Source organism: Protobothrops mucrosquamatus, unplaced genomic scaffold, assembly GCF_001527695.2.
Source record: "Protobothrops mucrosquamatus isolate PMUCROS unplaced genomic scaffold, P.Mucros_1.0 scaffold631, whole genome shotgun sequence".
NCBI classification, from domain to species: Eukaryota; Metazoa; Chordata; class Lepidosauria; order Squamata; family Viperidae; genus Protobothrops; species Protobothrops mucrosquamatus.
The window spans coordinates 18,245-43,286 of NW_015386923.1; the positions used below are offsets into that span (position 1 = coordinate 18,245).

At 39.1% G+C, this 25,042-nt stretch overlaps 1 protein-coding gene across 2 annotated transcripts in view; it reads left to right on the forward strand.

Annotated features, from left to right (window-relative positions):
• Window positions 1-20,401, forward strand: part of TEAD3 (TEA domain transcription factor 3) — a 37,950-nt gene extending 17,549 nt beyond the window's left edge. Inside the window, exons 3-14 of one of the 2 annotated variants that reach the window (XM_015817727.1) lie at window positions 1,862-1,926; window positions 5,052-5,114; window positions 5,243-5,305; window positions 10,023-10,034; window positions 10,513-10,650; window positions 11,681-11,724; window positions 12,480-12,541; window positions 15,138-15,271; window positions 15,828-16,001; window positions 16,463-16,603; window positions 16,955-17,107; window positions 19,427-20,401. In XM_015817727.1, the coding sequence (XP_015673213.1) occupies window positions 1,862-1,926; window positions 5,052-5,114; window positions 5,243-5,305; window positions 10,023-10,034; window positions 10,513-10,650; window positions 11,681-11,724; window positions 12,480-12,541; window positions 15,138-15,271; window positions 15,828-16,001; window positions 16,463-16,603; window positions 16,955-17,107; window positions 19,427-19,540 (1,163 nt within the window). In that variant the 3' untranslated portion in view covers window positions 19,541-20,401. The remainder of the gene's footprint in view (window positions 1-1,861; window positions 1,927-5,051; window positions 5,115-5,242; window positions 5,306-10,022; window positions 10,035-10,512; window positions 10,651-11,680; window positions 11,725-12,479; window positions 12,542-15,137; window positions 15,272-15,827; window positions 16,002-16,462; window positions 16,604-16,954; window positions 17,108-19,426) is intronic. The other variant, XM_015817728.2, reaches the window with a different exon arrangement.
• Window positions 20,402-25,042: the final 4,641 nt, after the last annotated feature.

The following is a 25,042-nucleotide window of genomic DNA, read 5'->3' on the forward strand; positions in this document are numbered from 1 at the left end:
AAGCAGTCATTAAATCCAAGAAGGCAATTCTTTTTTTTTCACAGTCATTTTTCATGTTAGATGGCTTTAGTGCTTAATTTCATTTATATCATTAACAACTATTTGTTCTTTTAAATTCCCTTCATATATTAAGAGAACCAGCATTAAGCTCTGATAATATTCAGTGGCAAAAAAAAATCAGAAAATGTAAAAGGAGCAAATATTTTTTCACAGAACTGTACATGAGAAGAGTTGTAGTACAATAGTAATACCAGGCTGGGGAATGCTGTGTAAAACTTTTGAATAGGTCCCAACAGAAATGTGTATGCATGTGCACAACTGCTAAGAGGAAACCAACTCTTAAGTTACATGTAGTCCTACTTTGTCTTTCTCAGCCACGAAATAAAATAGAGCTAGTCTTCTGTTATTTTTTTTTACATCAATGTCAGGAACTGCATATATCAAGGGATATGCACTGAGCCAGATGGCTTTTATGATGGTATTGTTACTCTAGTATTCGGTATCATCCTTCTCTTTCCCTCTCACATGGTGTTGTTTGACTGGGCACAGCACCTGGTCTTGTCTGTAAAAAAAACTATGGTGATAGGGAGGGGAGAGAAAAGAAGAGGCATGGTTGGCGGACTGTGATGTGACTTCATTTAAGACTTCTGTCCCCAAGGCTGAAAAGCAATGCTTTCCTTGAAAGGAAAACAGGACTCTAGCTATGCCAGAAAAACCACACTTGCTTCAGCTTACAAACCTCTCTCTCTCTCTCTCTCTCTCTCTCTCTCTCTCTCTCTCTCTCTCTCTCTCTCTCTCTCTCCCCCCCCCCCTCTCTCTCTCCCTCTCCCTCTCTCTCTCTCTCTCTCTCTCTCTCTCTCTCTCTCTCCCTCCCTCTCTCTCTCTCTCTCTCTCTCTCTCTCTCCCCCCCCCCTCTCTGTTCTAAGTTAGCTGCAAGGGCATTTCAGCCAGCTTTAGCCAATACCATCTGGTCCATCAAAATAAATCTGGCATGCTTCCCCAAAACTATTCTCCTTCCATGTTGAGGGGGGGAGGGAGATGAGGGAAAAGAAAGTTCCCAGCTGCTCTGACGTTTGAATTTAGATTGGCCACAGCTGGCCTGTAAAATGTGGAGCAAAAGCTCTTCTGCTTCAAATTAGGACAGAGAGGAGGCTGGGAAGCTCCTTTCAGAAGGCAGTGCCACTTAAAACATCCCAGTAGGTTGCACATCCTGTTGACTGTTGTATATCAGACCTCAAACTCTGAGCATCCATACCTTTGTATTTTACAGCTTTTTAAAAAACTCTTTTCTTCTGTATTATAAAAGTTCCTTGGAGTCATGCACGAAAGCTAGGAAGATGGGAAGGAGGATGTCTTGGTCCAAGCATGAATGCATCTTCCTGTGACAGCTGAATTAAAATGGCAGAATAGGGGAAGAAATATTCTGGGTTTCCAGATTAGGCTACAAATCCTGGTCCTCGGAAATCCCATAATTTATATAAAGGGAACAATGTCTTTCTAGCTACATCTCTATGTGTCCCATGTTTGCATTGTTTTCTGAGTGTCCAGCTTAAGCACCAGGGTTTTTTGTTGTTGTTTTTTGCCAACACTATGGACTTTTTGTGGATATCTGATTCAATGCATAAACAACCAGGGCCTTAAGCAGAGATTTTTTTCAGAGCATCTTTTTCAATTAGAGAAGAGTTGCGTTAGTGCCATCTTCTGGTAAAATGTCATCACTGAGTTAGGAGTAGGAGTTCACACTGTTTGTCAGCTTGAAGGATCTAGGAAGGTAGATCTGATTTTTCAGAGGGCAGCCTTATTCCTAAGAAGTGGGACAGTGTGCATTCATCACATTACATCTTTGCCTTTTCTGATTTAGGACGCAATGAACTGATAGCAAGATACATCAAGCTACGGACAGGGAAGACAAGGACTAGAAAACAGGTAAAAATGCATTTCATGCTTCTCCCTTTAAAAAGTGTGTAGAATGAAAAACATTGCTAATCTATATACATGCATGTTTTTTGATATATGCATGCTCCAGTGCTGTGATCTGGTGTACTGTTAACTTACATGGTGGATAATTTAACCGGCAAAAATCATGCCAAGGAGATATGTGATCTTTAAGTTCTCATTTTGACTCAGTCACTGGTCTGCTGTGAGATTTCTGTTTTATCTTTCTTAACATAGGTTTCCTATGGATGACCGCTATTTATCTCACACAAAAAAACCCACCAGAATATCTTCAATCATTTGACTTCATATGGCTGGATTTATATTTCAGAAACACTTTATTTATTGTATAATTTAAAGTTTAGGAATTAAGAATTAAGAATGGCAAGTCTAGCTACTAAATCACTTGTCAGAGTTTTCCCAATATGGGTGATTTCCTGATGTGTGGCCTTCAGCTTTCCAAATTCTGCAGCCAGCTATTGCTGAATATTCTATAAGTGAAGTCTACACATCTGTAAGTTGCTGTTACAAGCAATAAAAATTGCCCCTGGCTTTTAGCGAATCTTCCTTTCAAATTAGGCAGCTTTGGAGGACCACTTAAGAACCATTTGACCCTATAAAAAGCTGGGAAGAATCCTGAAGTGGAAGACCTGTTTAGCAAACCAGTGAATGCAAACATGTCAGTGGAAAAAATGAAGGGCTTTTATTAAAAATTACTCACCAGCTATATTATTGAGTTTTAATTCAATAAAGGCTAAGGTTTTATATAAGTACTTCTACCTAACTAATTTCATTTCACTTTATCATTCTTAATCCCTTTGCCCATGCTATCCCAGCCGGCCCACTTCTTCTGCAGCTGAGGCCTGGCCTCCGACTACGAAATGCAGGCCGGAGCTCCATTCTCAGTTGCAGAATAAAGCTGCTCCTTCAGCTGCAGAAGAAGTGGGCCGGGAGACCTGGGTGCAGTGGTAAGCTCCATGCCCACCCCTGCCCTAGCTTGATTTTTAGACGTGCGTCTTGCCCCAAAACTAGGGCTTATTTTTGGACCACGGCTTATATTAGGCCCACCCCCCCAAAACCAAGCTAGGGCTTATTTTTAGGGTAGGTCTTACTTTCGGGAAAACCCGGCAGTAACAAATTTTGGGCTGTGCTTTTTCCTTGCACGTGAGATTGCATACCACATTGTGGACAGTCTCTAGAACAGGGTTTCCCAACCCCCGTGGACTGGCACTGGGCCACAGCATGCCAGCAACCGGGCCACGCAAACAAGCGAAGCCTCATCCACGGGATACAGGCAGCACACCAAACCACGCCTCCTCTGGTCCATGGAAAAATCTTTCTCCATAGAACCGGTCCCTGGTGCCCAAAAGGTTGGGGGCCCCTGCTCTAGATGATTACTGGATCTTGACTCTTATTACTTGCTAAGTCTGCCTAATTGAATCAGAAACTTTCATTCTTCTGGTCAATCTCAAAAAAATTGTTGTACAATATAAAAAACAGAATTGGGATGGGGAATATACCATGTGTACACCTATCCGATGGTCTTCTAGCTGTTTTTTTTTAATTAATGGAGAAAGAGCAGTCAGTCATGTCATTTGTGTTGTAAAAGCTGTCATGAATGAAACTTCAGTTTAACCTTTGTTTCCATTTTCTTCCTCTTCAAACCGATAGGTAAAACTTTCAGAATAATTAGGGGTTCATTAGTGGAGAGCGGCAGAATTCTTTGTGGAACTCCATGTTAGCTATGTTAGATTGCAGTGCGTGACATATTAATGAAAGCTGTCTATTTGGACTAGGAAAATCATTGTTTATAGAATTACAATCAATTCCTCCAATTTTAATTCCTTTGTGTCCTTCCATGGTACAGTGAAGTTGGAAATGCCAGTCCCACATCTGGGCTGATTTCTCTAGGCATCTTTATTGGACTGTCTGAAAGCAGATCTTTCATGTTGAGCTGTTTATCTTTACAGATATGATTCTCAGCTCCAAAGCTAACAGTCTATAACTTTCTGCTGAAACTGAAAATCATATATAGCAGGAAATGGTTTATAAGACAATTCTAAGCATATTTATTGGGACTGCAAACTGTCCCAAGAGATTGGAATGGATTGTAAAGCATGTCACTATAAAACAGAGCAGATTTATTTTGGGGTTTTTTTTCCTATTGCCTGGCTTATTGCATTTCATCAGCTCTCCCAATCATTGGAGATGTGCTTTGTATAGAGCTGTGTCTGTACAGAAATATAAAGTTTAAAATGAATGTATATAGAGTAAAAAAAAAAGCCATTTCCATTGTCTGTTTTTAACACAGATTAAAATTGATGTAGATATTAGGTGAATTCCTTCACCTGTCTTTGTGTATAATATCAATATTTTGTTAATGAAAACTATGTGTTATGACTTCCTGCAAAGATTGTTTCATTAATCAGTTATAATCAATCATAAACTGATTTTTATCCAAAATATTAAACCAGTTCTCAAAGCCATAAACTCATATTTAATTTCTGTTCTGAAGAAGTACTTCACATCTACCATTTTGCTCCCTAAAAGCAGTTTTGCAAACAGCTGAGAAATGTTTCATATTTTCTAGGTATCAGTATTTATAGTATCAAGAACTAATATTTTGAAGAGCCTTCCCATAAACAGTTTTGATTGCATGAAAGGCAGTTCAGTTACCTGATTAAGAAAAATCAAATAAGCACACAGGGGATTGCATAGTTGAGAAGAGTGGAAGGGCCCGAAGCAGCAAAATATCTGTAGATCAGAATTTGACTAGTTTCTGAAATCAGTATGGTTAATAATGTGTAGAAGTCCCTGAGAAATAATAAATTTAAAATTGAAAGTATTTGTTGCTGCCAAAGAACCCTAAAAATGGTAATTCCTAGGAATATTTCCAAATGTGTCATTCAGCAAGATTACAGCAACTTCCTTCAACTGATTCTTTCAGTAAGCATTAACTGCTATCTACCCTGCAAGCTGATATTATTCCGTCAGAACTTCAACTGGCTTAGGAGGCCAGTGTGTGTCACATGGGTGCTTGAAGCACTGTTTTCAATATGGGGTCATACCTTCATTCTTTTTGTGTTTTCCTTTTTGAATGACTTGGCGGGGCCTAGGTGTCCAGCCATATACAGGTTCTAGCTCGGAAGAAGGTGCGAGAGTACCAGGTTGGCATAAAGGTACGTTGGAGACCCTGCCCATGCATCCATGGTATGTGAGCATGGGCAGCCCCCTCTCCTTCCTTTCCTTTCCTCTGGTTGACGGCTCTGCTGTTTTTCCCCCTCTCCTTCTGCTTTTCTCTCTGCAGGTCTCTAGCCACTTGCAGGTTCTAGCCAGACGGAAATCTCGTGAGATTCAGTCCAAGCTGAAGGTACGCGCTTCCCCAGCTTTCTCACCTTTAAGCCGTAGCCATGCTGCAGCTAACATACTGCACTCTGTTATCGCCACTCTGTTCCTTTCATGTCCTTGCCCTTTTCCCTTTGATCCTGGGATCAGATCAAAGCTAGAACTCTTGAAGAGAGAGAGCTGGTTGGTAGCTGTCATAGAGCAGGGGTGTCAAACTCGCAATGTCATGTGACGTGTTGCGGCGTATCGTGACTTTTTTTCCATTGCCACCAACGAGGTGGGTGTGGTTTCGCTATGATGCATCCGGCCCACGGTTTGACACCCCTGTCATAGAGCCTCTTTATGTGGCAGGAGTTGAATAGGACTGTGATCTAAAACAGTTCATTTTATGTCAGATCAGTGGAAAAACAGAAGAGCAAATTTCCAGTAAGAACTTTCCAGATTGGACTTTCAACAGCTGGCTCTTGTTTTTCCATAAACACCTAGTGATACTACTAATCCTATCAGGTGACATTTGTTATATACCTTCACCTGAACTCTTTAACTATAACCCTAAAAGTCTTAACAAAGCTAGCTATACAGAATGCATAATGGCCTATGAAATGACATGAGAATTGCACACAGGTAGTCCTCGACTTACAACCACAACTGAGCCCCAAATTTATGTTGCTAAGCAAGATAGTTGTTAAGTGAGTTTTGCCCCATTTTACAACCTTTCTTTCCATAGTTATTAAGTGAATCACTGCAGTTGTTAAGTTAGTAACACCGTTGTTAAATGAATCTGGCTTCCCCATTGTCTTTGCTTGTCAGAAGGTCGCAAAAGGGAACGATACGACCCCAGGACATTCCTATCGTCACAAATAAATACCGGTTGCCTTGTGTCTGAATTATTTCCATTACTGTCCACACTGCTATACAAATAGTCATCAACCTACAACAGTTCATTTAGTGACAGTTCAAAGTTATAGCGGCACTGAAAAAAAGTGATCGATGGCTGTTTTCTCCACTTACAGCCATTGTAGCGTTCCCTGAAGTCATGTGATCAAAATTCAGATATTTGGCAACTGGTTCATATTCATGACAGTTGCAGTGTCCTGGGGTCATGTGATCATCTTTTGCAACCTTCTGACAAGTAAAGCCGATGGGGAAGCCAGATTCACTTAACAACTGAGTCACTAACTTAACAACTGCCGTGATTCACTTAACAACTGGGGCAAGAAAGGTCATCAAATGGGCCAAAGCTCACTTAAATATTTCACTTAACAACAGAAATTTGGGGTTCAATTGTGGTCGTAAGTTGAGGACTACCTGTATTCTGGACCAACTGGCAGCTTCTGGGTAGACATCTCCAAGTAAAATACACTGCAGTAATCCAGTCATGAAGTGACAAAGAGCACAATCGACTCTGTTCAGGATGTACAATTGAGCATCATCTGCATATTGATGATGCCTAACTCCAAACAGCAGGTGACTTTAACCAGCGGTTTCCTGTTAATGTTAAATAAAAGGGAGTGTTGAGCTCTACTATTATTGCTAATTATATAACAATTATCTATAATAGCAATATGTCATTATTAAGTATTACTTTGAATTTAATTATTAAGTTATTAGTGTGAGTGGGTTAAGCTTGAGTTAATTTATTTTTTTACCATAGCAGGTAGAGGAGCAAATGAAACAGTCGTTACTCTAGCTCTCTTATGGAAACTGTTGTGTGATGTGTTTAAGAATCTAATAAATTATTTGGCAAGGAAGCCTATGCAGCGGTTGCAACAGAGATACACAGAACCAGAAAGGAACGTAAGATGGCTGTGGCTGAATCAGGATCTGTAGAACAAGTTCATGAAACCAGGAACTAAGGAAACTGGGCAAGGATGCAACTGGAGAGCTTTATCCTGTGATTGCCTTTCCTTTTCTTCTGTGGTTGGCTTTTTTTCTCCTTATTCTGTAACTGGAGATTGACTAACTTGATCCCTTCCCTCGTGTGTTCTGTGTATTGTGATTTGCTGAATAAAATGTCTGAAGGTGGAGCACGGAGAGTGGGGTGGTTCTAAAGGAAGTCAGAGAATATTCTAAACTGATCTGGAATATCTTTTCTTTTTTGTTGATGAATATATGCTTTGGAAAGAACTGAAAAATTTACAAAATTGCCTCTCTTCCCTTTGTAGATTCCCCAAGGTAGAAAATATATTTAAGTAGGATTGGGAAAGTTGCAGATAGTTGTCTCCCCATCTTTTGACCCCAAAAGCAAAAAAAATATTGACTATTTACCAACAGACTACATTGCCTATATTTATTGTCAAAGCCCAGGTTTCCGTAGAATTCAGTAAATCCTTCCAGTTGAAGACTGGCATAGAAGAGTAAAAAAAAAGATGTAGAAGTGAATTGTATGCAATAATTGGGTATAATTCTAGAGCATGTTTACTTTCATTCTGACCCTGTAGGAAATCTTCCACAAAAATTAGAAAATACATTACCCCGGAAGTGAGGTTGGCATGCTAGTCAATTGACGCCAAGAAATATTTTTGTCAAATACTTTAGAAATGACACTATGTACTGTATATTTTACTTTTTCTTATTTGTAAGCAAGAAAAGGACAAAGGACAAATTTCCCCTTAAGCTCTGTATTCAGAGTAAACCTTAGCTACTTGCTGTGAATATTGCCAGTGGCAAAATCTCTTCCAAGTGGGCCATGTGTCCAAGTGAAACCAGGAAGGCACATTTTCAAATTATTCCTCAAGTTGAAATTTGATATTATACTGGCATCTGTGGGAGTAGGTTATACTGAACTCCATGCAACTGGCTTCTGGTTGAATATACTAGGTGGTTCATTAGAAGACAAGCCATGTATACACAGTGAACCTGACCTGCCTCCCAAAGTTATTATAAGAATAAAATGGGAAGAGTATTCATACCCCAATTGAAGCTCCTTGCACAAAAGATAAGTGAGAACAAAGAGGGACTGGTAATTAAATCACTTATCAACACTTTTTTGAAATTAATGTCATTACTTCATAATAACAATTATTATTTAATCTTTTGAATACATATCAAGCAATATATTTGGTATCTTAACTGGTTTTTAAAAATTGCTGTTGTAACTCTTAGGTTTGAGATATACTTGGCAGCTTTTTACAGGATGCATGCCCAAATTAATCCTGTTGTTGCTGGTACTTTAATTTTGATATAAGGAAGATCCTTGGAAGAAAATACCGGACCTTGAGTGTGTAGCAGTGCAGTCACATTGCTAAGCCATGTTGTTCCTGCATGTGCATCTGTATGCCCGTAACTGGGGCTGCGTGTGTTCTTATACCGAAACATGGCTTTCGTAGCCTGCTTTAATACGAGTTAGTTGTCCACAACACTGCATTTCTGATTTTTTTTAAATGTTAAATGGTGAACAAAAGTATATTCATTTGTAACAGACTTACAAAGTAATTAACAATGAAGCCCTGTATATTCTACTTCATGACAAAATGACCCTTTTCAGACTCTGGAATTAGCCAACTCAGTAGGCACCACTACTAGCAACTTGTGCCTTGGGGTGAGGGAGGATACTCAGAAAATAAATTCTCCTTTTATAACTGCATTGTGATATTGAAATCTACTGAGATGATCTTTATTTCTGTCCCTGCTAGTTCAGAATTGAGATTTTGAGACTGGTCCAATATTGATAAACTTATCTCAGATTCAGTTCTGGATTGTAAAGATGTTTCGTGGCATCTTCACAGCCACTTCACTGAGTTAGTCTTTAAACTTTAATGAGGGAGCCAAAGAAAATATAAAAATAATGCAGAAGATCTAATGATTCACACAATTGTCTGCACGCAAGCAATATATTCTTAAAAATACCAAATATTAATGTTAGAATACATTGCTATTCTTTAATATATGGCATAAACATTTATAATTATACCTATAATTCAGTGCAGTACTTACTTAAGGCTATCATATATGCCCTGCAAAAATCCTGGATAGGTTTTCTGTATCTTTGTTTTGCCATCTAGTTGTCATCCAGACTATTGCAGTCTAGATATGATAGTCCTAATTTACCTCTTCTGTATAATTGTACAAGCCCATGATAGAAGAGAACATTGAACATTGAACAATGAGCATTGCTTTTCATTTGTATCTGTCTAATGTGCCAAAGAGTATTACCATCCATACATAGACCTAGACTAATTTGTGAAAGAGCAAAACTGGAGAGCCTGCTCAGTGTTTGACTTTTAAAAAGAAACTTGCTCATTGTTCACTTCATTTGTGAACACGAAGAAGATATCCACTGAGATTAGCATCCTGCCAGGTGGGATTTTCCACCCATTCCCTTTTAGCCAAAGTTCCCAGGATTCTGTGAAGTAGGATACATTGTAAATTGGCCTTGCTTAGATGTAATTTATTTACAAAGCAAAGTTAGATGTCTGTGGAGGTTCTCAGTCATCCAGATCATGGTTGTTCCAAAGGTGTTTTTTCAAAAGGCAACTGGGACTTTCTTCGTTTTTGCTTGAAGATGTTTTGCTTCTCATCCAAAAAACTGAAGAACTTAGAGAATTGAAGAAGCTTCTTGGATGAGAAGCGAAATGTCTTTAAGGAAAAACAAAGTCCAGTTGCCTTTTGGACAAAGTAAAGTAGATTATTTCAATACCTTGAAATCCTATTATGATTATAGATATTATGCAGATTTTCCTCATCCTTCGCCCACACCTGGGTTCTAATCATATTTCTCTTTTTCTTTTTCCTTCATGCAGGCTATGAACTTGGTAAGTACCACCCAGACCTGTCTTTATTTCATTAGTTTTAAATACCGTATAGGTCCCGAGAAGATAAAAAAAAATCCTTAACCTCGGTGAAACCCAAAACGATGTCTGATAATGGTATAAAGAGAAAATAAGAAGCTGCTGTTTGGAGAATTTGAACATTATGCTATGAAGCTGCCTGTGCTTTGCTTCTCTGACTCTACTTAAGTTGTACAGAACTGAAGAGTTTGACTGTCTCTGATTAACACGGTTCCTTGAGAATCGGCTTTCTGAAACTAGTGGCAACTATCTCATTATTTTTCAGAAACAGCTTGGCTGAATGATTTATAGTTAGTGTACAGTAATTGAAACTCAGACAGAAAATGTTTATTGTAACAAATATTTTAAAAATTTAGGTGGCTTGTTATTTTTGTGCACTCTCATGGTATGGATTAGCAAGCTCTCCTTCTGTTTATTCATTCATTTTTATCCTATTTTGAAGGATCAAGTCTCAAAGGACAAGGCTTTGCAGAGTATGGCTTCCATGTCTTCAGCACAGATTGTATCTGCCAGTGTCCTGCAGAACAAACTGAGTCCTCCTCCTCCACTCCCTCAGGCTGTCTTCTCTGCTGCTCCCAGGGTAAGAAATGTCCCACATAAGCACTAAGGATTCCTAGGAGAGATGCTCTTGGCTTATTTGAAACATGTTAGGTATTTTATACGAACCTGCATCAGCTATCCATCTCTGCCTTTTTAAACTCAAGTGCCATGTTTAATCACTAAGCAAAGAAGTCCTGAGTGGCTTGCAAGCAGGATGGTGAGCCAGGGGCAGCTCCTAATGATGCAGGAGAGTTTGTCGGTGGGCACCATACAAACAAGTACCACTGGGTGATTGGGCATGCACTACAGATTGCAGGTGGGCACATTCTGTAGAGTAGTACAGGATCCCCAGGATCTCATACTCCATAGCCAGATTCCCCAGGAGCAAAAGCAGCAGGAATGGGAATTACTTATTGGAGTGACTTGTGATTTTCTCTTCTGGCTTCCACATTCATTTTGCTTGTGGGAAGCTGGCAGGGAAGGTTGCAAATGGTGATCATGTGACCACGTGACACTGCAACCATCGTAAGATCATGATCATGAGACTGTGGGAGCCCTAACTTCTGACAGTTGCTGAACAAGTAGTCATTATCCAAGGACTACCTGTACCAATTTTGAGATTGTTTGTGAATTTTAAGGGTGTAAATAATACTGGTTTGCCCCTCTAAACCCTCCTCTCCATTCTCATGCCTTCTCCCACCATCGCCCCCCAAAATGGATATAAGTTTCCAGCCTCATTTTCTTCAGTGATGGTGCTAAATCAGCAGGTGGGCTCCTAAGGTTCTTGCAAAGATGAGGAAGCTCAGTTACAGCAACTAATTCTTTCACAGTTTGCCTACCTCTATCTAACTTTTACTTTACTAAAATTAAGAAAATACTCTGGCTTTGTGTAGAGGTACCCACTGATGTAGTCCCAGTTTTTAACTGCCTGCTAGTGGCAAAAGTTTCAAACTATTTTATAGAAAGCGTATTAAAAACTCCCCCTTAACATGCTGTGAATCATTGAGGGATGATTTCAACTATTGAGGATATCCTTGATTTCATGTTTTCTATCCTTTTTACTTTCTCAGTTTTGGAGTGGGCCTATCCCAGGACAGTCTGGCTCTTCTCAGGAGTAAGTAGGATGGGGTGGGATGGGATAATCTTGAACATGACTTTTGTAGCGTAGGTGCTTGAGCTGTATGCTATGGGTACATTTTTAATGCTGATGCAAGATTAGGGTTTTCAAACAAACTCTTGTTACTATTTTTCAAAAACAGAATAATTGAATCCTAGTTACCTGTTGCACACAGAGATTGCTCCAACTCAAATGTGGAAAACATTATGTAAACTCTTCCATTGTTTGGATAATGTTGCACTTAAGAAACCCTGCCACAGCAAAGCCCACCAATATTTCTTTATCAATTATATTAAATTTTTGATGTGATATAAAAGTACTGGAGAGTCAGTACTTTTAGACATATAATTCCAGAAATCCAGGATTATGCTGGATCGGATCAAAAGACCCATCAAGTCCAGCACTGTGCTTCCACGTTGACTGGTCTGTGACTATGAGAAACCCACTGGTGTGAAAGAGCTAGCACCCTTCTGCTCATATACAGCAAATCCCAATGATGGCAAAATAATGACATGCAGGCATAAATGCTGCAATTTTACACCCATACCCCAATGTCTGATGTAAATATGTAAATCATGAGATTTATATTATGATAATACATAATTTCATCATTTGCCTCACCCTTGCCCCTTTTACTATTGCTCGCATTGCCTAGCATCTGATATTCAGAGAAAAGCTGTACCTGAGATACGCAGATTAGAGGAAGGTTTTTCAAAATAACTTAACCTATTCTATGTTATTTTGTTTTTCAGCATTAAACCTTTTGCACAACCAGCCTACCCCATTCAGCCACCCATGCCTCCATCACTAGCCAGTAAGTCGTCTGTCTCACTTGATTTTTCCAATTTAGCCTCCTCTTGATGCTCTACCATGCAAAAACTAAAATTTTCTTGTCTCCTGTCTCCTTTACCACCATCCATATGTGATTCCATTATTTGTTTACACGGTACAACTCTTTTGCTGCTCACAAGAACTCTTTTCTTACCAACTGCAGTAGTGAATTTAATTGGAGTAATTATCATCTTAATGAAAGTGATAGTGCCACTAGGCTGCATGTTTTGTAATTTATATGCAGCATATGAATGCAGGCTGCTCATCTAAGTTACGTGTTCTCTAAAATAAGTTTTTGCTTGTCCTCAGTTCACTTACTTGTAGGCAAAATAAAAACAGAATCAGCATGTAAGATGCTATGCTCACAGTGACATTCATAATATACTTACACATATCAAAACGGATTTTTGCACTAAAATCAAATTGATATTGAACGAATGCTGAACCAGTAAGTAGGGAAATCATGGAATTATTGCTTTAGGGCCATAGTTACTCTCAGTCTTTGACTAGAATTTTGTTCTGACAACTGGAACAAAAGCTTCCTACTACTGTATGTATGTCTTTATACTACTTTTCTAGGTTGCACTTTGATGCCTCGGTTTGTTCTGTAGATCCTCTTCTGTAAAATGGGATATATGGACTGGTTGAGAGCAGGAAGTGATGCAATTCAACAGAAAACATAATTTATATTATTTAGTACTTATTCAGATATTAGATTCTTAGAACATTCCATGCAGGGAGTACCTCAGGGTTCTTTCTTAGTCCCAGTACTCTTCAACATTTTCATAAATGATCTAGATGTGGAGATAGAAGGGGAACTCATTAAATTTGCAGATGACACCAAGCTAGTAGGAATAGCTGACACTTTGGAGGATAAACTCAAGTTTCAGAAGGACCTTGACAGATTTGAACACTGGGCCCTATCCAACAAAATGCAATTCAGTGGTGAGAAAAGTAAGGTCCTACACTTAGGCAAGAAAACCCAAATGCCCAGGTATAGAATAGATTGTACCTGGCTCAACAACAGTAACTGTGATGGGGATTTTGTGTCCTAGTGGACTACAACTTAAGTATGAGCCAACAGTGTACCGCAGCTGCCAAAAAAGTCAATGCAGTCCTAGGCTGCATCCACAGAGGGATAGTATCAAGATTACATAAAATGATAGTGCCGTTTTATACTGCACTGGTGAGACCATACTTGGAATATTGTGTCCAGTTCTGGGTCACCATGATAAAAAAAAAGATGCTGAGACCCTAGAAAGAGTACAAAGAAGAGCAATAAAGATCAGGGATCTGGAGGCTAAAGGGTATAATGAACAGTTGAGAGAACTAGGTATCTCTAGTCTAATGAAGAAATGGACTAGGGGTGAACATGATTCCAGTCTTCCAGTACTTGAAGTGCTGTCACAGAGAAGAGGGGGTTGATCTATTTTCCAAAGGACCTGAGGGCAGGACAAGAAATAACTAGTGGAATATCATTAAAGGAAGATTCAGTCTAGAACTAAGCAGAAATTTCCTGACTGTGAGAACAATTAATCAACAGAAACGCTTGCCTCCAGAAATTGTGGGTGCTCCACCACTGGAGAAGAGATTTGTCTGGAATGGTATAAGGTCTCCTGCTCAAGCAGGGGGTTGGACTAGAAGACCTCCAAGGTCCCTTCCAACCTTGTTATGCTGTGTTCCTCCAGGGACTCAGTAAAAGCAGACCACTTTCTTCTTGTATTATTATAGCAGTAAATGAGAATTTAAGTCGTGTTTTATGCAAGGAAGTTATCTAATTCATAGCACTCTTGATATTTGTCCTTAAGACAGATTTCTAATCAGCACCTCTATTTTGTTCACGAATAACCTTACCTTAATTTAATTTATTAAATTTGTTATGGCTGCTTACTCTGTTGGATTCTGGTGGCTTATACAATCCATTAACAATAAAAACAATTAACAGTTACAGACACATAAACAGGCAACTTAAACCAAAACAACCAGAACAATAAACTGTATAGATACAACAGAGCTCTCACAAATACATCAGTAAACCCGTTAACCCCAGGCTTGCGATAAAGGCAGGTTTTAAGGACTTTCTGGAACTCCAGGGAAGTGGGGGGCCATTAATATCTTTTGGGGACTGCTGTTCCAGAGGGAAAGGGCAACAAAGAGAAGGCATGCTTCCTCAGTCCCACAAGGTGGCAGCATCTAACAGAGAGAACCTTCTCCATAACCTTCCCCAAGAAACTGAATGCTTATTGTCCAGAATGGAAAGGTCCAATGACGGCCTCTTCATCGTTTAAGAGACAGTGTGTTTCATATTGCTATCTCCTAAGTCCATAGACAGCCCAGAAATGAAAAAAAAAATTCTCTAATTTTAGAGAATATAATGTAATGCAATGTAATCAGAATAACAATGAAGGGAATAGTCTTAAATTGCCTGGAAAGATTGACAAATGAACCAAAGTGAACTAAACTGGCCCAGTTGACTGCTTTTCTCAGTGGTTAAAGATTATTTTTTCCATACTTTTCTCCCGCAACTAAAATTCCGTTGGAAAATGTTTTAAGATTGTTGTACCTGCCCAATCTTCTAGGCTATGAGCCCTTGGCTCCTCTTCCACCTTCTGCCTCAGCTGTGCCAGTCTGGCAGGACCGAACGATTGCCTCTGCCAAGTTGCGGCTCCTTGAGTATTCAGCATTCATGGAAGTACAGCGTGACCCTGAAACGGTAACTCTTAAGAGAGGAAATTCGGCACTGTCATTCATACAGGAGGGAGGAAAGAATGATAGATCTTGCTTTATCCTACAGAATGCAATGGAGTGTCATTTTTAAGACAAATTGAGGGCTACCTGTTATTCCCATCCCATCCCATCCCATCCCAATTTCTGTGGTGGCTTTATTGCACAAATGACATAGCACACAAGTTAATTTAGTCCATTGCATCAAGATCCAGATAATTGAGTTTTCACTTTAGTGGTATCATGAGATTTATATCATAACTTCATGCTTACATATCGTTGGAGCTTCCACTTACCTGGCCTTTTTAAAAAGTGATGCCCAGAACTTGAGTTCTGAATTCTCTTTAATGGCTTATGAAATATAAAATGTTACGATGGCGCCTTTTGATCTGCTTTTGCTCAGATGGTAGCAATTGGCAAAACCTCTTGAATCATCCAGGGCAAATTCATCAAGGGTATCCAATTTTTTATTTTTATTTATTTTTTTGCAATGTTTCAACCTACATGGTGAACAAAGATGCCATCTGTTCTCTTTCCTATTACAGTATAGCAAACACCTTTTTGTGCATATCGGACAGACGAACCCCTCATACAGTGACCCACTGCTGGAAGCAGTGGACATACGCCAGATTTATGACAAGTTTCCTGAGAAAAAAGGTGGCCTGAAAGAGCTCTATGAGAGAGGACCCCAGAATTCCTTTTTCCTTGTCAAGTTTTGGGTAAGAACTTCATGCAGGTTGAAGTTAAGCAGTGTCTCTGATTGTTAAGTCTTTCTTTACAGGATAATATGGCAGACGATCTTGCTATTCTTCTTAGTCTATTCCTGTAATAAGTTTTTTCTAGCCTCAGTCTTCCAGAAAGTTGGACCAATTCCCATAACCACCATCCAGCATTGAAGAAGGCTGATATAATTGGGGGTGTAATATACAGTTAGATAGGAGAAGGTACCTTACCAAAATAGTATCAAATAATCTTAATTTGGCAATGGTTTTATTCCTTTTGTATGCTAGGTAGATTTGACATATATATTTGGGTGAAAGATGCTTGGACCCCATCCACTTTTTCCACTGTCCAACTGATCAACATGCTCTTTTAGTTAGCGTGAATTAGATCACTATTCTGAGCCAATAAATCATTCTAATCCATGTTTAATTTGCATGAACTTCTTGCTCTATTCTAGGCGGATCTGAACAGCACTATACAGGATGGTCCTGGTGCTTTTTATGGTGTAAGCAGTCAATATAGCAGTGCTGAAAACATGACCATCACAGTCTCCACTAAAGTGTGCTCCTTTGGAAAACAAGTTGTCGAAAAGGTGGAGGTGAGTCCTATGCTTTCTCTATGAGGAATGAACAGAAGGAAGATGCTACAGAAAAGTGAACTTCATTATATTTAATGTGGGATTGGAAACAGGGATTCTCAGAAAAAAAAATGCAACATAAGGATTAGATTGCTTTGTAACTATACACTATATATGCACTTGCTAGAAGCAGGTTATTTGAGCTGCAGCCTAGTTCACTATTTCAATATACTCTAGTTCTTGGAATGTTTCGCCATCCTCTTTTTCTCCATTTGATTATTTTTTCCATTCTGAGTAGGTATAGGTATTCTGCAGATGAAGCATTGGCAGCTTTTCACGAGTACAACCTGATCTCTCTCTGTGTTTCTGCAGACTGAATTTGCTCGGATGGAGAATGGAAGATGTGTGTATCGAATCCATCGGTCTCCTATGTGCGAGTATATGATCAACTTCATCCATAAACTGAAACATCTTCCAGAAAAATACATGATGAATAGTGTCCTGGAGAATTTCACCATCCTACAGGTAAAGAAACTCTTTCTTCTTTCTTCTATTATGATTCCTACCGTGTTTCCCCGAAAATAAGACCGGGTCTTATATTAATTTTTGCTCCAAAAGATGCATTATTTTCTGATTAAGGATTATATTTGGAGAAATACGGTACTAAATGCGTCCATCTGGCTGACAATCTTAAATGGGGCTTATTTTTTGGGTGGGGCTTATATTATGAGTGTCCTGAAAAATCATGCTAGGGTTTATTTTCCTGTTGGGTCTTATTTTCAGGGAAACATGGTAGCTGGCTCTGTCATTTCTCACAGATGCTCAGTAAAGCCCTTCTTAATCATTTTAGTGTTATTGCTGCCTAGATGCTAAAACTAATCTTTATAAAAGGATGAAAAGCAAATCAAGATTAATTAAATTCTCTAGGGCAGTGGTGGTGAACCTATGGCATGGGTGCCAGAGGCGGCACTCAGAGCCCTCTCTGTTGGCACACGCGCCACCGCCACCAGCAGCAGGTCCATCAGGCCGCCACCGCTGCCCGGAGCAGGAGCTCCACCCAGCACAAAGCAGGCGAAGCGGCCGACTAGGAAGCTCGAGTAGAGATGGTAGAGCAGAGGTCACCAACTATTGTCGATTGGTGGACTGGAAGAAAAGGGAGGGGGAAGCATTTTACATGTGTGTATGCGCACACGGGGCCGCGAGCACGCTAGTGCCTGCGTGATACTTACTAGCCCTGCCCCGTTCTTGCGTAGTGCAGCACCTTGTATCTGCACCCTGCAGCACGGCTGCAGCCATTTTTGCACCTTGCAGCACAGTAGTCCATTTTTGCGCCCCTGGTTTTTGCGTGCCAGAGGCGGCACTCAGAGGCACCTCCTTGCCCCACCCCCGAGGGCACCACAATGCTGATGCGGCCCTGGCACTTTGTGATAAATAAGTGGGTTTTGGGTTACAGTTTGGGCACTCTGTCTCTAAAAGAAGTCCTTGATGTACGACTGCTAGCTTAGAATCAGTTGAATGGACCTCTTCACGGCTACTAATGACCCAGTTCCGAAGTTCCAATGGCTGTTTCCCCTGGTCACATAACCATATTTCGGTTGCTGAGCAACCAGCCCACATTTACAGTCATTTGCAGTATCCCATAATCTCATGACCTCAATTTACTATGTTTTTGCTGAAAGTTGTTGTTTATTTCCAGTTTTCAGCAAAAATACTCTATAGCAGGCATGTCAGACTCGCGATGTCATGTGACATCGCGTGATGTATTGCGACTTTTTCCCCATTGCCGGCAATGGGGTGGGCGTGGTTTCACTATGACACCTGTGGGTGACCCATTTTATGACTGTCACAACTTACGACTGTAACAGGCAAGCTCTATTACAGTTATAAGTCAAGGACTACCAGTATAAATAATAGTTTCATTCCTTTCCTCTCAGATTTTTCTTCTTTTAGTGCTCATTATTTATTTTTTGTTTTAAAAGGGTGGTTTAATGATTGGCAAATTACATAATTACTTCTCAGGACTACGTAGCCATTGAGATTCAGAACATGATGGAGTAGTCCCATGACTTCCTCACATGCTCTGAAACTCCTTTCCCTGTTCGGAACAGGATGTTATGAATTTATTGGTAACAAGTTCTTTTAGGGGTTTTTTGCCCTGGATTTGTGCTCATTTAAAGTGCAGGTGTGCATCTGTTATGTGATAGCTAATCTAATGAAAGTCATTAGCTCTACAACTCTTATAAATATTTATGGTTTCTTAGAAACACACATGATTGTTCTGTAAATTACTTCTCATCCATCCATACTTTTTTTTTTTACTGATTTTCAAAATCAGTAAAACTTTATTCAAAAGAGAAAAAGAAGGCAGGAAAAAGGAGAAAAAAAAATAAACTCAGGCAACAATTCCTAACAGCTGCTCATACATAGTTCCAAATGGATACAGTTCAGAAAATTGACTAGTTAGTAGGGATAATTATGGTTCCACTATAGTATCTTTTTACTGCTTTTCCCTATACGTTAAACCTTAAGCAGTTCACAAAAAAAAACATGAAACCCAAATAAAAGTTTCTGTCCTCACAAAATGGCATTGTATGGACATGAGGTTCTGTAAATAAGAAGTAAGTGAGTGGTAAAATTGGGAGAAACGTCATCCTAATGCCATCATTTAAACTGATTTATCTAACTTGATCTAAATTTATTGAGTTAGATAGAGGAAATCCTGCATAAATTTCAATGGTCATTTTTTATACAAAATATGTTACCCTTTGTCTGGATGTATAACTTGACTTTTTCATTCAGTTTGACTTTGTCTGATCCCCCTGTATGTGTTTCTTTTTTATCTAGGTTGTTACAAACAGAGATACCCAGGAAACATTACTTTGCATAGCGTTTGTTTTCGAGGTATCAACCAGCGAGCACGGAGCTCAGCATCATGTGTACAAGTTGGTCAAAGACTAAAGCCCCCTCTGGGTTGACTGGACAATTTAAAGAAGATGGAGGAAAGAGAAGTCTTGTCAGAGAAGCCACCTCTATAGGATGCCTTGACATACATCCTTTGAAAATGAACAAAGAAAAAAAATGCCAAAAAAAAATGACTTTTACAATCACAGATGTTTTCTACTTAGGAACGTTTTAAACAAACAAACAGAGAAAAAAAGCATTACAAGAAAACATAAAGTGAAAGGAGAATCGTATCTGGAGGCAGCAGGAAGAACTGATCTTGGGGGCTAGGTCATCAGTATTTCAGGAGATGTTGTTGCCAAGGTCTGGTACCTCTTGATGCCTTCCCAGCAACAGAATGCTAACAGCATCTGGTGAAACGAGACTCTTGTTAATATCCAAATGTGCCTGTGTTTTCCATGCCAAATTCCAGATTCTATCCTAGTGGCCTTGATCTGCTGAGAACAATTAACATAGGCAGGCTGAAGATGCTTGTTCTAAGAAAAAAGGTTGGGAAATCTGATGCTGCCTTTTAACCAATCTAGTGACTGAGGAAGATGACGAATCTTTTTTTTTTTTTTTAAAGAATCTCTTGATTAAGTCTGTGTGCAGTGCCAACATAGGGAGTTGGGGCAACATGGGGAGTTGTTGGTTAATTATAAGGAAATAACTTTATTCCCTCAATATCCTGGGCATTTTAAATGTAGGATTACTGCATCGTCCCACCTCCCCACCCAAGCTGAGAAGCTGGTGGAAGGCTTCTGCTGATGATTATGACAAAAAGTGTGGCAATTTTGTCCCAGATGCTTGAATAGAAGACATGAGTAATAGTCGTATAAGATTGGGGGAGGGGAAGAAGGCAAGGGTATGAATGTGCAAGAAAGAGAGAGACTGATTGATTGACTGACTGACTGACTGACTTGGGAAAAAAAGAATAAGAACCCCAGCAAGCAAAAGAAGGTCTTAAAAGTATTTGTGGGATATTATGAGTTAGAGTATATATTAGAAGAAGGAGGGCACTGGGAGGAAAGCAGATGAGGTAATCATGAAATTAACAGTCTGACTAGGGGGATTGTGCGATAACTGTCTAAGGCAGTGTCTTTCAATCTTTACAACTTTTAAGATTTTGTGGACAGCTGGCTGGGGAAATCTGGAAGTTGAAATCCACACATCTTCAAGTTGCCAAGGTTGAGAAACATTGGCATAATGGTCTAGGGAAATACTTGGGCTGGCTAAGGCTGAGTAACTTGGACATATTTCATACGTCTGTGGGAATGTAATAACTCTCATAAGAAGCTATTTCTCTTTTCTCTTTGTTTTTACATTTGCCTTGCCAAAAACATTATGGGAAAAGCATAGACCAAAGTTCTTGCTGCCTAAGCATTATTCTGGTGAAGAGATATTAATTTCTCTTCTTCTTCTGTGCTAGTCTCAGAAAAAAGAGCAGAATCTAATTATCCAGGTACATTTTTCCCTCTGTATTATATATCTTTCCCCTAGCAAATCCTTGCAGGGTTTGCTAAGTATCAAAATAATTAAGGAGCTACTGAAAGATGAAATGCAGTCCCACATCACTTGAAGGCTGTATTGTTTCTTGCTGAAAATGCTGACATTTAAGTATAAACACAGGCCTCTGATTTTAAACGTAGAGTCTAACATAGTTGCCTTCTAATTTAGATTGGTGCTTCTACGACACAAATTCTGTTACAGAAATAGTGTCAAGATCATCATGCATGGCATCTTCTGGACTGAGGCCCATAACTTTCAACTATACCCTGTCTAATTATTAGCACGTAGTTTTGAGTAATAGAGGATTTAACAGAATATATGGTTTTTGTCTGTCCCTACTATTGAGTCTCTGTCACTAAGCTTTTCCTATTTTGTCCTACGGGTTTTTTACTTAAACTTAAAGCACCTCTTCTTGTCCAATTCCTTCTGATCAATCCAGTAAGACTAACCTCTTAGACCATTGATCTTTCCCAAAGCTAGTAGAATTCTGATGGAGGAACTCCCAAGCAGGTACTTGGGAAAGGGGCACACTACAAGGCACGGATGTGATTGTTGGAAAAGGGAGCACGGGGGGGGGGGGGTTACCCCTTTCTAGAACCATTTGGAATGCACAGGTCAAAGCCTGCCACTATTACATTTTCATGCTTGGGTATTTGTCCCACTTTAAATGGAGGGTGTTTTTTTAAGGTGCTGTAAGAAGACATTTCATCACAATGAAATGTTTTTCCCCATAGTGTTATTAGCATGTACAGAGGAGAGGAGCCCCAAAGAGACTGTGAAAAGTAGATGGGAAGTTTCAGAATAAAAAATACGTTAAAACAGATGAGTTGTGAATTTAGTTCATGGCACTGGGTCATAATATTCAGGTTAAACGTCTGCCTTAACATTGGTTATTCCTTCTTTTTCAAGGGGTTTTGTGCTTGGGGGGGTGTCGTTTTTGCCACTGTCGGTCTGTCTGTCTGTCTGAGAGGGTAGATAGTAAATTTGTTTTCATAAAATCATGATCTCTCTTTCATAACTGACGTGGGCCTCATTTTCACTATTGGCCTGTATGACCACTACATTATTGACATAGTACCGTTTTCACTTCCTGAATGGTCAGCTTTTGCTGGAAGGACCAGGTACAAAGGCACTGGCTAATTCAGAGTTTGATCAGCAGAGTAAGAATGTTCCTAAGAGCCTTTGGACTGTTGTTTGAGTGACACATGCAACTTCAAGGTGGCAACATAAGAAAAACTGACAGAGTCGTTTCCCAACCCTTTGAAGGATGTTTTAAATTCAAGTAAGATTGTGGGGGGGAGGTGTTTCCCCTATGAATTGATTGTAATTGATTCCACCCAAGAACTTCTGGATAACTCCATTGCAATGTTAGAACAAACACTCCTTTCTGTATTGAGTTCCCAAGGTGGTCACAGTAATGGAATGGTACACAGAAATGGAATTTGTAGAGAACCAAGTCTCAATTTGCTCAGAACTGTGCCTTATTTTACAACGTGTTGTGTTCTGGAGAGATGAGCAACATGTGCTGAAAATTCTATCAAGCAATGCCAAGTGGAAATCATGCTTCTCCTTTCTTCCTCGCCTCATGTTAATCCTGCTCCACTGTCCTTGGTAAATTGAATGCTCCAAGCATAACCTCATGTGTTGTTTGGGCAAACTGGTCACTGTGATGCCACAACCTTGGGTCCTAAATGTTATTCTTAGGAAGAATTGACTGGACAATAAATGCCAGCTTTGACATTCAGGTACGTTTTGAGATTCCTCAAGCATTTGGGGAGAGGTACAGCATCCTTGGTATCAAATAATAGCTATTACAGCTAATATGGGAGAAGGTAAAATCAATAGTGCCTGGGATGTTGAATTCCTTTTTGTTTCAGCCATCAGCATCTATAAGGACAGGAGTGCTGGCTGATTTATATGTAGCATTTTTCATTCCTAAATGAAAAATTCTAGGAATTAAGATTTAAACTTTCCCTATTCTCATTAGCTCATGTATAATAAAATAATCTTCTGTTGAAAAAGATGTGGGGAGAACAACAAAGGCCTTTACGTAAATGCAGGTTCTTGTATTACATTGACAATCATCAGCTAAAGCCTTTCAAATAGGCCTCCTCTTAAACCGGACTGTTACATTTCTCATCCTTTTTAGTCCTCCCATGTCATATTATTATATTTTCTATCCCCAGCTTTCCTCTTCAGATTCCCCTCCACCCTTGGCCTCAACTTTCAGGTAGATTACAAGTGCCTATTTGGTGTCCCCAGATAGTGATAGCAAGCTTAAGGAAAGAATGTCAAGAATGCTTCATGAATGTTTCTTGGATATACCACAAATCTTAACAGCCGACTCTCCCCCACATCCCATGTATTTATGAATTTCACATGAAGTACTGTTTTATTTTTTTAAAGACTTTGTAAAACCTACCAGGGTTATGGTCACCTTTTTTTTAGAGCTCTGTCAGTCCACAATGTAAAACCATTTTTATGTATTATATTTTGTGTATTTTTTTTAATCCAGTTGTGATGGGTTGTATCATATATTATTGTGTTTACTGTATGTCCATCTTCAACTAGATGAGACAGTGGAGCTTCTAGAAAGCTATGGTCTGCTGAAAACTATTAAACTTATTGTTCATGGGTTGGCTCAAAAATCTTTTTGCATTTGTATTTTTGTTTTCTTGTTTGTTCATATTTTCAAGAAGCAGCTTTAGTCTGACTCTTACTTTGATCCACATTTAGCCATAAAAGAATTTAATTGTGTTTTATATGTTCCGTTGATTTCAATGGGTTTGCTTTTATATATTAGTAAGTCTCGAGTTACTATTTTATCCATAATGTTCTAGCAGGCACATTCTTTAAAATTCTGTGTGTATCCCATATAGGCTTCATTTTGCTGCACAAGGGGGGGAAATTGCACTGCATTCAGAATTCAGTTCTTGTAAATACTTACTTGTAACAAAAACGTATATGATAACTTGTGTGAAGAGATTATTGCTACAATATTCAAGTGAAGTTTTCGTTTTCTTGGCATAGAGTTGTTTAACTCCATTTGGAAGCAGCTCAAATATTCTTTCCTCTTTCTAGCATCAGACTGTGACAAAATTGTGAAGTTTGCTGCAAAAGCAAAATACTGGCTGACAAGCATCTAATTGTTTTATGTCCTTCCTATCCCCAGATTCTCAAACCAAATGCAATTTACATTATTAAAGTTTCTGAATCTTGTTTTATTAATATGGCAATTACTGAATACATGTTCTTTACTTTAAATATTAACAGACAAGAAGAGGAAGCAGAGCATGGAAGAGCACGCATAATACTGAACCTTTTTATGAATTTTTGACTTATATTTCATAAGAGTAGCTACACTGATCTGTTACAGCAAAACTAACAAAGAATATTTTAACATTTTAAGTTTTCATAATAAATGTGTTAATTATGGCATCACTTCATCAATTGCAAGAAAATTCACACATATATACATGCATAGATACATACACAAACACTTGTATATGAGGGAGTTATCAGCTGCAGAAGAATACAGTAGTAATTGCATTAAAGCCAACAGTGAATCCGGTTCGGGCCCAATCAAATGAAATTGTGCTAATCCATAAACTACTTCAATTATTACACACAGAAGATCCCATCTCAAATTGATTTATATCAAAATAGTCACATAGCATCAGCATTGCATATGGGAATACTTGCCTTTTTTAGTATGGTCATTTCTGATCTCAGACTTTATCCTTCTGTTGCTTTTTACACTATATGTAGCATGCAGAAGATAAGCTAGTAAATGAGCCTGTAAAAGTCTATGGAGATGCTCAATCATCCAGGTCATGGTTGTCCCAAAGGTGGTTTTCCAAAAGGCAATTGCACTTCCTTGGGTTTTTTTCCTTGAAAACATTTTGCTTCTCATCCAAAAAGCTTCTTCAGTTCAGTTGTTCAGTCCAGTTGTCTTTTGGAAAAGCACTTTTGGGAGAGCGCATAAAAATGTATGCCATAATTCAAGTTCTG